Source organism: Leptidea sinapis, chromosome 4 (genome assembly GCF_905404315.1).
Source record: "Leptidea sinapis chromosome 4, ilLepSina1.1, whole genome shotgun sequence".
NCBI lineage: Eukaryota > Metazoa > Arthropoda > Insecta > Lepidoptera > Pieridae > Leptidea > Leptidea sinapis.
Genome location: NC_066268.1, coordinates 8,284,023 through 8,297,331, shown reverse-complemented (window position 1 = coordinate 8,297,331; position 13,309 = coordinate 8,284,023). Strand labels below are relative to the sequence as shown.

The 13,309-nt window shown below is 38.9% G+C and overlaps 2 protein-coding genes across 5 annotated transcripts in view; one reads left to right on the top strand and one right to left on the bottom strand.

Annotated features, from left to right (window-relative positions):
- LOC126979684 (protein polybromo-1) overlaps positions 1-2,710 on the top strand; it is a 53,641-nt gene extending 50,931 nt beyond the window's left edge. For 3 of the 4 annotated variants that reach the window (XM_050829126.1, XM_050829124.1, XM_050829125.1), the window contains 2 exons: positions 1,161-1,317; positions 2,375-2,710. In XM_050829126.1, the coding sequence (XP_050685083.1) occupies positions 1,161-1,317; positions 2,375-2,657 (440 nt within the window). In that variant the 3' untranslated portion in view covers positions 2,658-2,710. Of the gene's footprint in view, positions 1-1,160; positions 1,318-2,374 lie in introns of those variants that run through there. The other variant, XM_050829127.1, reaches the window with a different exon arrangement.
- A 749-nt stretch (positions 2,711-3,459) lies between these two features.
- LOC126979799 (protein BCCIP homolog) lies at positions 3,460-12,731 on the bottom strand. Its single transcript, XM_050829341.1, has 7 exons — positions 12,547-12,731; positions 12,073-12,199; positions 8,419-8,543; positions 7,682-7,818; positions 5,816-5,952; positions 5,057-5,202; positions 3,460-3,621 (listed from the first exon to the last, which is right to left on the bottom strand). Exons 1-7 carry the CDS (start codon positions 12,661-12,663, stop codon positions 3,550-3,552), a joined length of 861 nt encoding a protein of 286 aa, XP_050685298.1. The 5' UTR covers positions 12,664-12,731; the 3' UTR covers positions 3,460-3,549.
- Positions 12,732-13,309: the final 578 nt, after the last annotated feature.

The window sequence follows — 13,309 nt, the reverse complement described above, 5'->3', positions numbered from 1 at the left end:
ACAGGATGCCGGCTAGATTATGGGTACCACAACGGAGCCTTTTTCTACCGTGAAGCAGTAATGTGTAAGCATTAATGTGATTCGGTCTGAAGGGCGCGATAGCTAATAAAATTATTGGGCAAATGAGATTTAACATCTTTGTCTCAAGGTGACGAGCGCAATTGTAGTGCCGCTCAGATTTTTTGGGTTTTTCGAGAATTCTAAGCGGCACTGCATTGTAATGGGCAGGGCGTATCAATTACCACGTGATATCATATCCTACTTTGAATAAAAATATTTGAGTTTGAATATACCTTGGCAAGCCCTACAGTGGAACCCTTAAGGAAATAACGCGGCCGTAAAAGCAAACCTGGTGGCGGTCTATTATTGACGAGGCGAAAGACATCGGAAAGTCAAGAACAGTATTGTAAATGACCTTTGGTACATAAGAAACGACGACCTTCATCGTGACGTTAAGGTGGATTTAGTCGTAAAAAATTTATAAAAATATTAGCTAAGACTTCACCATCCAGCAAGAAGACTGAAAAGAACTAAGCTTTTTGAGTTATTGTAGTAAAAAACTATTGTTATAAAGTGTGAGACTAACATGTACTAAGTGTTAAGAATACAAGAAAATAGTGTCTTCCCCTTATAGGGGACAGTAAGAATAGTGCTAATGAACATTTTCGTAGTTTTACTCTACTTAGTAAATTAAGTTAAAATAAAATTTCTTAGAAGCCTACAGCTAGATTGTAATTCAAATAATATTTTTTTTTTATCAGAAAAGATAAAAATCGTAGAGGCAGAAATAATGTCCAAGTACTTTAACTATTTTTTTTTATGAAAATAAGGGACGAGACGAGCAGCACGTTCAGCTGATGGTAATCGAAGCGCCCTGTCCATTATTACAACGCAGTGCCGCTCAGGATTCTTGAAAAACCCCAAAAATTCTGAGCGGCACTACAATTGCGCTCGTCACCTTGACACATAAGATGTTAAGTCTCATTTGTCCAGTAATTTCACTAGCTACGGCACCCTTTTAACCGAAACGCAGTAATGCTTACACATTACTGCTTCACGGCAGAAATAGGCGCCGTCGAGGTACCCATAATCTAGCCGGTATCCTGTTCATCGGAGCCTCCCAATGGTAAAACTGTAACGTGAACCCGTGTATGTCGCAGCTGGCATGTCTCCCATGGCTCGTAGTACTCCATCTCCGAGCACCGGCGACTCTGTGGGTGCAGGCGTGGTGGCATCAGGCCGACCCGCCCTCGAGCCGCTGTTCGTGTCGGCGCCGCCGCGGGCACAACGAGTCACACACTCCGAGGCCTACATCCGGTGACTATTATAATAGAATAGAAACACTTTATTAACAATTGAACACACACCTTCAATTTACAGGATAAATCTTAAAATAATAAATTAAATTAAACGTAACAAAAATTATTAAAATATAAACAAAAAATTAAATGAACTGTGCGGCGCGTGACTCCCTGCTAAAATGAGCTGACTCAGTATATTGTTGGTCAGTGCAGAAGACACCAACACAACACTGGTTTTCAGCTCGTCAGCTCTCGTGACATTTGGAGTAAACAGCTGTTGTAGTCATCCCATTGTAATTATTTATTTTTTTCTAGTTATATATGCAACTGTATATTATTAGTTATTAATGCAACTGTTGTGTAATAAGGGGTATTAAATGACGAATGTGGGTGATAATAGTATCACATGTGTTTTAATACCTAATTATCAACAGTTGCATACAAGACTTTATCTACACCCAGAACATGAGTCCTCTATAAAAGATTCTGAAACAGTTAGCTTAGTGCTAACATTTAAACAGCCAGTCCTAGTAGTAACCTAATATCATCCATTACTGATTATATACAAATAAACTAAATATCTATTAGTGCAGTGTCAGAACTTGAATCGCTCATTTTTTGCTAACAAACAATAAAAATATCAAAGAAAAATGGCGGGGATTCGAATAACCTACTTTATTTTTACGGCACGCGACGTTCGAACGAAGAATGTGGCTGTCTGTTATAACTCTGCGCATGAAGGGATCGAAAAAAGCAATGGATGTTGTTATAAAATTCAGCACAACATTACATCATCCAAGGGATGATGTAATGGTTATTTGGACATTAGGTGTTTTAATGTTGGCAATAAGCTAACTGTTTCAGAATCTTTAAGAGAGGATTTAAAGTATGGGTGTATAGATAAAATAATTGATGCACTTTCACACAAATTATCAAATTAAGCGTGTGTTTATTTTTCTGTCCACACTAAGGAAATATAACTTTTGTATTTCAGCGTATGTAACTTTGTTCTCCTCGATTAAGTAATTCTTCCGTCTTTAAATCAATTATCTAACAAGTGTGTCTACCAACAGATACATTGAAGGACTCCACTCAGAACAGAAGTACATAACGCCGTGGGAGAAATCTCTCACTCCGCTCTCGAACAATCCGGACCCGGCTCACTACAACGTCCAGAAGCTCCCGGCACACTGGATCACGGAAGATGCCATCAGCGGGTATATCGCGCAAGACAAGACAATCCCAGATACGGAGGCGCAGAAGTTAGATCAGAATACGAAAATATTGAAAGGTCTCTGCTCTCTGAGGGACTTTATGATGAAGGATGCCTTCTCTATTTACAAGGCTTATTCATAAGTGTCAAGTTTGATATTATAATCAAAATAATAAATATATGCCCTTTTTAATCATACTTGTTTTATTTGGCCGAGAAACTTTCTCATGACATATTATAATATATTATAATATAGTACATATTATCTACATTGTATTGACGAGGCGAGGATGATTTTAAACTAAATTTGTTTTTTTTATATATCTCTTACATAAGAGGGGGCAAACAGGCAGGTGGTTCACGTGATGGGGAGTAATGAGGCAACTGCCCATGGACATCCGTTGCCGGTTTTTCGAGAGTTGGTAGTTGCGAATATGCTCTAATCTTAAAGCAGCCTGAGTCATATCTTGTCGTTTCTGGAAGACTGCAGTCGGTAATTTATTCCAGAAAATGGCTGTATGGGGCAAGAAATTTCTCGCGCGGTTGTAGAATGCCAGACGTCACCATTATGCGAGTGGAATTTCGCATTATACCATAATGGTGGAATTCAACTGATGGTATCAACCGTAGGTAATACTCTCATATAACTAGGTACCAACCTTAGATAATTTATACGTCTAGAAGTGACATACAAATCGCGAGTGTAAAACGGCTTGTCACTAACACAAATATAATATTCCTGGGCTGTTTTTATCGGTTTGTCTAATGGCAAAAGACTATCGAGATTCTAGACGTATAAATTCTAATGTATCAACCCTAAAAACTCCTCTGTGCACTCCCCGTGATGCGATAGAAGATACAGAGAGAATAAACTTCTCTACGCAATGGCAAAGAATCAAGCCGATCGTCGATAAGATTTAGCTAGGAATCAAAAAAAGACAAGTACAGCATATCACAAATTAATATATAAGTATTATAAATATGAAAATACATATTGTATGGCATAACATAGTGTAGGCGAATTATGTCTTAAAATTAAGCATTTTCTACTTCTTCCTTCATAAGTCTCACTAGTTCGTTGAATTTCTTTCCCTCAAATATCAATACCTGAAAAATAAAAGAAAATTATTAAATCAATCGATTTAATATTACTTATTTAATAAATATCTTTCTTAATGAGCACACACACTAACTCAAAGTGACAAACAAATCGCGAGTGTAAAACGTAGCTTGTCACGCACACTAAACTAATAAACCTGGCTTGTTTACATCAGTTGTCTAGCAGCAAGAGACTTTATCTAAACGTTAAATCCATAATATGTTATGTTTTTAAAGAATATGAGAATAATTACTAAGCAATTTCGTTTGTTAAGCATAAGAATACTTGATACTTTTGGTAACTGTCCCTTGTAGGAGATGTTTAGCGCCTCAAAAGATCGCAAAGTATTCAAGACATAACATTTTTTTTATGATAGTAAGGGGCGATACGAGCAGCACGTTCAGCTGATGGTGATTGATACGCCCTGCCCATTACAATGCAGTGCCACTCAGGATTCTTGGAAAACCCAAAAATTGGGCTGTACTACAACTGCGCTCGTCACCATGAGACATAAGATGTTAAGTCTCATTTGCCCAGTAATTTAACTAGCTACGATGCCCTTCAGACCGAAACACTTGAAATAGGTGCTGTTGTGGTACCCATAATCTAACCGGCATCCTTTGCAAAGGTGCCTCCCACTGGTAAATAAAATAACTTCCCCTAAAAAAGTATTTTTCTTTGTAATTCTGTTAGGAGACTTCAATTATCTTCAGCAGATTTTTGCAGATATCGCGCGAATTTAATGCAGTAAAAAGTGGGAGTTTCTCCCCACGCCTCGCGTCGCGCGCCTGCAGTCTAGTGTTGTGCCATAGACGTCGTTTATCGTGTTATCGCGTTAATACTAAAGCGATCCCATGTCATTATTTTTATTTGAATAACGACTGATCCGAGTCCATCAGATTCAGTTCCAAAAAGAACGTATTAGTTTTAAACATGTGTGTTGAAGAAAAAAGGCAGAACAAATATTTGAGATTTAATGATTAGGTTGAAAATGGCAAACTTCGAAGCATTCTTCAGTGGGAGGCTCCTTTGCACAGGATGCCGGCTAGATTATGGAGACCACAACGGCGCCTATTTCTGCCGTGAAGCAGTAATGTGTTAGCATTACTGTGTTTCGGTCTGAAGGGCGCCGTAGCTAGTGAAATTACTGGGCAAATGAGATCTAACATCTTGTCTCAAGGTGACGAGAGCAGTTGTAATGCCGCTCAGAATTTTTGGGGTTTTTCAAGAATCCTGAGCGGCACTGCATTGTAATGGGCAGGGCGTATCCATTACCATCAGCTGTACGTCCTGCTTGTCTCGTCCCTTATTTTAATAAAGAAAAATTATCGACACACTCATGATTATAGTCAACAATTATAATAAGGACACAGAACTTTCGCATTCCTTAACTCTGCCTTCAACTCGCTCATAATAAGTACATATCATAAAGAAACAACATACTTTACGATAAGGTGTCATCGCTCCACCCTCAAAGTCCCACTGAGAGAGTTCCGCTTGTTCCTTTACATCTACATCGAAACTGGCAATAGCTTCTTTAACGAGTGGCTTCTCCTCTTGGTTAGCAAATAAAACATCTGAATCATCATCTGTAATCATAAAACAATCACTTTCAAATTGCACAAATTAATCTTTCAACATTCAATGTTCTCACCAGAAGATAATGCTCACATAATAGGGAATTTCAGACTTATATATTATGTTACAGAACTGAATTGCGTAACATAACATATTGGTACGGAACTTCGGGAATTCCATACCAATATTGAATCAGTTCTCTACCTTTTTTTTCCCAGCTGCAAATTGGTACCTAACTATTAAACACTAAAAACTATCTGAGTACTATCTAATCACAAAGGCTATCCAGTTTTTTATGCTATAGTAGTTTTTCAAAAACAAAATGTTGCCTGCAACTGTGGCGATATATAGGTATTTATATAAACATAGGCCTAAAATTACACTTATAGACATCAAAGTTTACATTGTACTAATTACCATTTACTTTAAAAGCTTGGGCTTCACAGAAAGAAGTGGCAAGAAATCACATGTCACTCTTTTAAAACACTATTAATGTTATATGTATAAATACAATCTATACTAAGTGATATAACAACAAAAGAAGAGCACATAATTTATGGAGGAATCTATAAGTTACTAATCAAAAGTCTAAAAAAATACATTTTACAAACATAAATTACATACCACTAGATTTGTAAACTTTACAGATCCACACGAGATATTGGAATGTGTACTGCATATTTTTCTTATTAGCTTTATCTAACTCCGACTGCAGTGAGGAGAACAATGGCACACTAATAGCAGCCGGAATGTTGAGAATTCTGTAACAAATTACACATATTGTTAATTTAGTTGTATAATTTTTGTTTTCTTATATCTCACCACAAGTGGCGTGTATCTTTTCTTACCTAATTCATACTCTGGTGGTTAAGAATAATTAATTAATAAATTAACATTTACATAAATAATTTAGTCAAAACAATGTCAAACATTCCAGAATTACACGAGTGACTGTTTTATAAGCCGGGCATCCTCTGCACTTAGGGCTGTCGTTACTCTGATTGTGAAAAGTGTCATGATAGTATGGGACCATTATGTTAGTGATGTCTTAGTTACCTCAGGGCTACATACACTTCTACAATCACAAATCAAAAGTGCTATTTGTAAGCTGACCACAGATTGCTGACACCACACATACATTCATTTGACAAGTTACTGTTGCTGTTCCAATGTTCCTATACACATTAATTAAGGAGATTAGACAAAGATTTTTGAAGTGATAACATTTTATAAATAAATAAACGCCGAAAAACCATGACTCATATCAATTTTTTTTTATGGTATATGAGGACAAACGAGTGTACGGGTCACCTGGTGTTAATTGATCACCACCACCCACAATCTCTTGCAACACCAGAGGAATCACAGGAGCGTTGCCGGGAGAAGCTTGTGTCTTCTATCGAGTCCTCTCTTGAGAAGGTCGCGGAATGGGGTAAATTGAACCTTGTCCAATTTAACCCCCAGAAGACTCAAGTTTGCGCGTTTACCACTAAAAATTTGTCGCATCACCGCTCTTCGACAACACTTTCCTAAAAGCCTCGCCTAGTATCGGAATACTGGGTCTCGAAATCTCGAGCGATTGCCAATTCCGTGGCCATCTGGAAGGCAAAGCCATATTGGCTTCAAAGAAACTGGGCGTCATTAATAGAGCACGGCAATACTTCAAGCCGGCCCACATTCTAGCGCTGTACAAAGCGCAGGTCCAGCCACACATGGAGTATTGCTGTCATCTCTGGTCTGGCGCACCCCAGTATCAGCTTGATCCATTTGACCACGTGCAACGTAGAGCAGCGCGAATTGTTGGGGACCCAGTACTCTGTGAACGACTGGATCACTTGGCGTTGCGTAGAGACGTCGCTTCATTGTGTGTCTTCTACCGCATTTATCACGGGGAGTGTTCCGAAGAGCTGTTTTACCTAATTCCTGCCGCCGAATTCCACCTTCGCACGACACGCCACAAGTTAGGATATCATCCTCACCATCTGGATGTGTGGCGGTCCTCCACAGTGCGGTTTACAAGGAGCTTTCTTCCACGTACTACAAAGCTGTGGAATGAACTTCCTTGTGCGGTGTTTCCGGGACTATACGACATGGGTACCTTCAAAAAAAGCGCGTACACCTTCCTTAAAGGCCGGCAACGCTCCTGTGATTCCTCTGGTGTTGCAAGAGATTGTGGGCGGCGGTGATCACTTAACAACAGGTGACCCGTACGCTCTTTTGTCCTCCTATTCCATAAAAAAAAACTTTAAGGAAGGAGTACGCGCTTTTTTCGAAGGTACCCATGTCGTATCATCCCGGAAACACCGCACGAGGAAGCTCATTCCACAGCTTTGTAGTACGTGGAAGCAAGCTCCTTGAAAACCGCACTGTAGAGGACCGCCACACATCCAGATGGTGGGGATGATATCCTAACATGTGGCGTGTCGTGCGAAGGTGGAATTCGGCGGCAGGAATCAGGTTAAACAGCTCTTTGGAACGTGATTTTATTACCTTTCATTAATTACAAGTCCTACATGGTTTGATTCGTCTGCTAATATTTTATTCACTAATGCTTTGGTTTTGTCATCCGCATTTTCATCGGCCAGTGTGGTTAGCAATGTTCTGATTTGTTTAACACAATGTTCATCCTGAAAAATAAAAGAATATGTCTATCATTTCTCACCCAATATTGGTTCAGACAGTTTGAGAATTTTTTGCTTGTAAATATAGTATTTATTTTTAGCTGCATAAAGTGTCGGAAAGGACCTTTTAGTTAGACCTCTGAAAAATAATTATCATCACCACTGTGGACAAACAAACAAACAAAGCATGGATTTAGAAAACATGGTAAGCGCAAACTGACACAGAGGTAGATATCCTTACTATAACCTCTCAGTGAATAATATGATGGTTGAAGAAGTAGAGTAATTATTCATACAATAACCATGCTTTAATCTTTGTAAATAATATACAGATAGTATAACAGACAGAATTTTACATTTTACATATTATATTTTAATTGAAATGATTTGTAAATCAATGTAAATGTAAATCTTGATATAAAACAGTGGCAATGAGTTTCTTGCTACTTCTCCTCATTAGCTCAAACCTTTACGAAGTAGATTCAATAAGAAAAAAAAATTTTTTTTTGACATTCAAAAGTGTCATTTCCGTGACCTACATGAATAAACTGATTTTGATTTGATTACTTTAGATATGTCAATGTAATGAATGGTTTATTAACTTACTTTTCTCTTGGTGACATTAATGACAGTTGTAACACCGAACACACCGTCACCAACATCATCATCGTCATCCTCATCCATTATGTCATCTAAGCATTGCTTCACAACACTACCCACATAGTTTTGTGCTAAAAACATTGAAGCATCATCATTGATACTTTAATTTGAAGACTCTTACAGTGCATGTAAAGGGAAAGCTAAATATATTTAATAATTATATATGAAAGAGAGTCCAACCTACATTAATGCCCCTGAGATGACTGCGGTTAGCAATCTCTCGAGATTTTGACTCCCAGTGTTCTCAAATCAAATCAAAATATTTTATTGCAAGTCACATTTTACAGTAGGATGGTTGGTACATTAATGGGTAGATGATATGTGACGCCCTGCAAGGGCACAGCAACGTTATACATAAAATAAATAAGTCTTATACATTCCTATACTATATTGTAACTAATTCTCACACTTAGTGTAATTAAAAAATTCGGGTAAATCGTAGAAGCTTTTTGAAACTAAAAAAAATTTAAGATGTCTTTTAAATAGAGAAGGCTTCTCTTTATTTTTAATTTTGTTTGGGATGTGATTATAAATTTTTATTACCATGTGGTGAGGGCTCGATGACACTAATGATATACTTGTTTGGGAAATTTTTAATTTGTTTAAATTTCTATTATTTCGCTTGTTATTTGGTAGTGTTGAGTATAAGTCCGAATGTTATTTAACAAATTTACATGCTTCTAGGATGTGAATTGAAGTAAGAGTTAAAATTTTGTGTTTAATAAAATATGGTCTACATGAATCCATCTGCTGGATATTTTCAAAAATTCTGATACATTTTTTCTGTTGAATAAATATATCTTCTGGATACTAAGAGAGGCTTAAAGGGGAGTGTCATCCCATTTCTCACTTTCTCTTTTGCACATTTTTTTTTTTTATATGAGAGGGGGCAAACGGGCAAGAGGCTCACGGGATAGGGAGAGGTGAGGCAATCGCCCATGGACATCCGCAACAACAGGTGTGACAAGAAATGCGTTGCCGGCCTTTAAGGTCGGCACGCAATATGCTTTTTTTCTTGAAGGTCCCTAAGTAGTATCTGTTCGGGAACCGCTGCCGGTAGTCGTCCACAAAGTGGCTGTGCGAGGCAAGAAATTTCGGAAAAAACGCGCGGTTGTGGAATGCCAGACGTCTACGTGATGCGGATGGTACTTTGCACGTAATGTCCGATGGTGGAATCAACCCGAACAGCTCCTCTGAGCACTCCCCGTGATAAATGCGGTAGAAGATGCAGAGAGAACCCACATCTCTACGCAATGCTAGAGAATCAAGCCGATCGGAGATGACTTGTTCGTCGATGATTCGAGCCGCTCTTCGTTGTATGCGGTCAAATGGAAGAAGCTGGTACTGGGGAGCACCCGCCCAGAGGTCAGAACAGTACTCCATGTGAGGCCGAATTTGCGCCTTATAAAGTTGCAGGCGGTGGCTTTTAGTGAAGTACTGTCTCGCTTTACTGAGTACACCAAGCTTTTTAGAGGCCAGTTTGGCCTTCTCTTCCAAGTGACCACGGAACTGAACGTCGCTCGATATATCGACGCCAAGTATGCCAATACAGGCTGCGGCAGTTAGAACACCTTTAGTACACCTTTCTTAGGGATCGGGTGCACTAAAGCCGCCTTCCATAATTTCGGGACTACGCCTGATGAGTAGGAGAGCCGGAAAAGACGGGTAAGGACCGGCGCCAGTTCCGGAGCACATGTCCGCAGCACTATCGGGGGAATGCCATCGGGCCCGCTCGATTTGTGAATGTCCAAGGTGAGAAGCGCCTTAAGCACGGCACCATGCCGGATTTTTACCTCCGGCATATAAGAATCGCACCGCGGAATATGCGGTGGTGGTGCGACCTTGCGACCTTGGTCATCCAGAGTCGAGTTGGACGCGAAGAGGGAGCCCAGGAGATCAGCTTTCTCTTTCGCGTCATGGGCCAGCGAGTCATCATCCCTGTGCAGTGGCGGAATGGCTGGCTGGCAGAAGTTTCCTTGGACAGCCTTGGCGAGCGACCAGAACGCACAAGTTCCCGAGGGAAGGCGTGCAAGTCTCTCGCCAATTCTGCCAATGTGCTTCGACTTCCCGTCAGCAATAACTCTTTTGAAGGACCTGGAGGCATGATTGAAGTGTTTTTTAAGTTCGCTGGAATTCGCATCCTTAGATACCACCGCATTGACCCAAGCCTGATAGCACTACTGCTTTCGGCGAGAGGCCATCTTGCAGGAGCGGTCAAACCATGGTTGGGACCTGCCACCGATAGGCACAGAGGAGGATGGAATGAAGAGTTCCATACCTTGCAGTACCACATCAGCAACAGCGTCAGCAGCGGCATCTGGATCTCCCAGCGAAAAACAGATCTGCCTCCACGGGTAGGATGCAAAAAAGCACCGCATCTCGTCCCACTCTGCTGACCTATAGTGCCACACACGGCGACAGCCTAATTTTGCACATTACCAAGGAGTCATAAATTGGAGCTTACAAAGCTCCATAAGAATAAGAAGAGAGTTACATGGTATGTTCTCTGATTTATGTGAGAGTTTGGTTTATGTACTTCCTGATATGGTGGAGCTGGCGCAGAAGTAGATTTATCTAGGTAAAGTGATGCACACCACCAGATATGAAACTTTTAGCACTTACAAACATGACCATTCCATCAAACATTAGTGATGGTCACAATAATTTGTATCTTTTGAACTACAGGTTAAATTAGGAAGAGTCTGGCCCATTTGTGAGTTGTTTGACATCATAAGATGGCAGTGTGACTCTCCCACTTCTAAAAAGCCCTAAGTCGCCTCTCACACCCTGGGTCCTGGGACTCCCCTATTCTTGTTACGTCCCGGGGAAATACAGGGCATTACTGTTTTTTTTTTCAACAAAACGAACATTATTTTTAGTACACAAATAATGTAAGTGATATTACTTTAATTAAAGATCTGATCTTTACCAACACTAGTATAGTAAAATGTTAATAGTTAGTCATAAATAGTTCCCAGTGTTTCTGGGACGATATGACATGGGTACCTTCAAAAAAAGTGTGTGCACCTTCCTTAAAGGCCGGGAACGCTCCTGTAATTCCTCTGGTGTTGCAAGAGATTGTGAGCGGCCATGATCACTTAACACCAGGTACACTCATTTGTCCTCCTATTCCATAAAAAAAAGTAATAGACTACTGTTACTTTTTACTAGATGGTATTAATAATTTGTATCTTTTGAACTATAGGTTAAATTGCTATGAAATATTGTACTTAAGCATGTGGCAGAATTGTAACACCAGCTAATATGGTAACACTGATAAATACTGATTAAGTTGCAGGTAACAGCTAGTATTAAATAAACTAATTAATTGTTAATCTATCAGCTATTAAACAATAAGTAAGTAAGGAATATGTAAGTGAAAATTGTTTTTGTATCTGTTGTAAACAGCATTGTGTGCCAGTAATAAATGATTCAACTGACAGTATCTGTTAGCTATACTGTGAACTATTGTTAGTAAACATTTTATATAAATAATAATATGTATAATCCTTTCAGTACTTTTGTTAGTATTAATCAAAATCAGACTTAAATATATCATTTTATTGTATCTACTTTTGAATAAAGACTAATAATACTTACAAATTATAATTTGTGCTAATGCACCTAATTCCACATTGGATTTTAAAAACAGCTGCCTTAATAACTGTTTAATGCCATGAAAATCACAATCCTCGGGGTTACGGCCTTCAAAATCTGCTTGTAATTCCTTAAAAAGCAATACATTTGATATATAGATATAATAATAAATAATTAGGTATAATATAACAGTTTTGTTTGCATTTTGCAATAAATTTGCATTTAAAATAGTGATAATATACAAAAGTTACGTTGCATTACATATTCTTTGGTAGCACCCACTATATATTTTTATCAATTTATATACATAGGCATGTTGCAGAGATACAAATCAATAGACCATAAAAATGTATCAGTAAAACACTATTTTTAATCTAGAACTAATCATGACAATATATATATTCAGTACACGATGAAGACAACAAGAACAAGATTTTATTCTACATGTGACTCGTTAGGTTATGTTATGTTATATACCTTATCGCCAATGTAGTTTCCATCAGAGTCCACATCAGAATCTTTATCACTACCTGTTTCTTGTTCTTCTTCACTTTCACTGTCGTTTACTATCTCCTTGTTTCTTTTATTAGACATGTTAATTATTTTACTATACACTCCACGCTGCGCAAGCCGCAAAATAAAAACAAACAAATGTGATCTGAATTATGAATTGACACTTGTCCTGTGTCAAGGTCACATGTTGTCAGTTGTCACTAATTTTTTTCTCTAGTTACAGTGCGACAAGCTAAGGTGACAAGGATCTTTTGGCACGAGGCCAAATTAGGAAATAAAGCCGCCATCTTGTGAAGTGTCAATATTTTTTGACAGTAGTTTTTGTATTCCAGAGTTTCAGGTAAGTTTCGTCATGAGTTCGTCGTGTTGGCTTTGGTTGACACACGTGTGGTGAAAACACCACACGTGTGTTATGGAGTGTTTATTTTGTTGAAAAGTTGTTGTTGAAAGGTTTTTGTGTTTTACCTATTGTTTGTTGGTGGTGGTGGTGTTATTTAGTTTTGAGAATGGAGGTGGAGCCCCCCCCCCCCCGGGTCCCCCCAGACCCTGATGGGTCAAGAACTGCGTCTCGATAGGCGGCCCTCTCGGAAGCAGCATGTGGAATCCGATGAGCCTACAGAAAGCGAAAAAAATCAGGGTTAAATCCCCCCCAAGCGTCCGTACAAACCATTCTATAATATGTGAATGTGGCCTTGAGGAAGGTACTCTTGAACATATTTTTTTCTAT

Bases quoted from the DNA above. Each gene is read 5' to 3' on its own strand.
- LOC126979799 (XM_050829341.1), bottom strand. From the start codon at position 12,663: ATGTCTAATAAAAGAAACAAGGAGATAGTAAACGACAGTGAAAGTGAA. The intron at 12,200-12,546 runs GTATATAACATA...TTGCTTTTTAAG, and splicing joins GAAACTACATTGGCGATAAG to GAATTACAAGCAGATTTTGA. The intron at 7,819-8,418 runs GTAAGTTAATAA...TTTATTTTTCAG, and splicing joins TTAATGTCACCAAGAGAAAA to GATGAACATTGTGTTAAACA.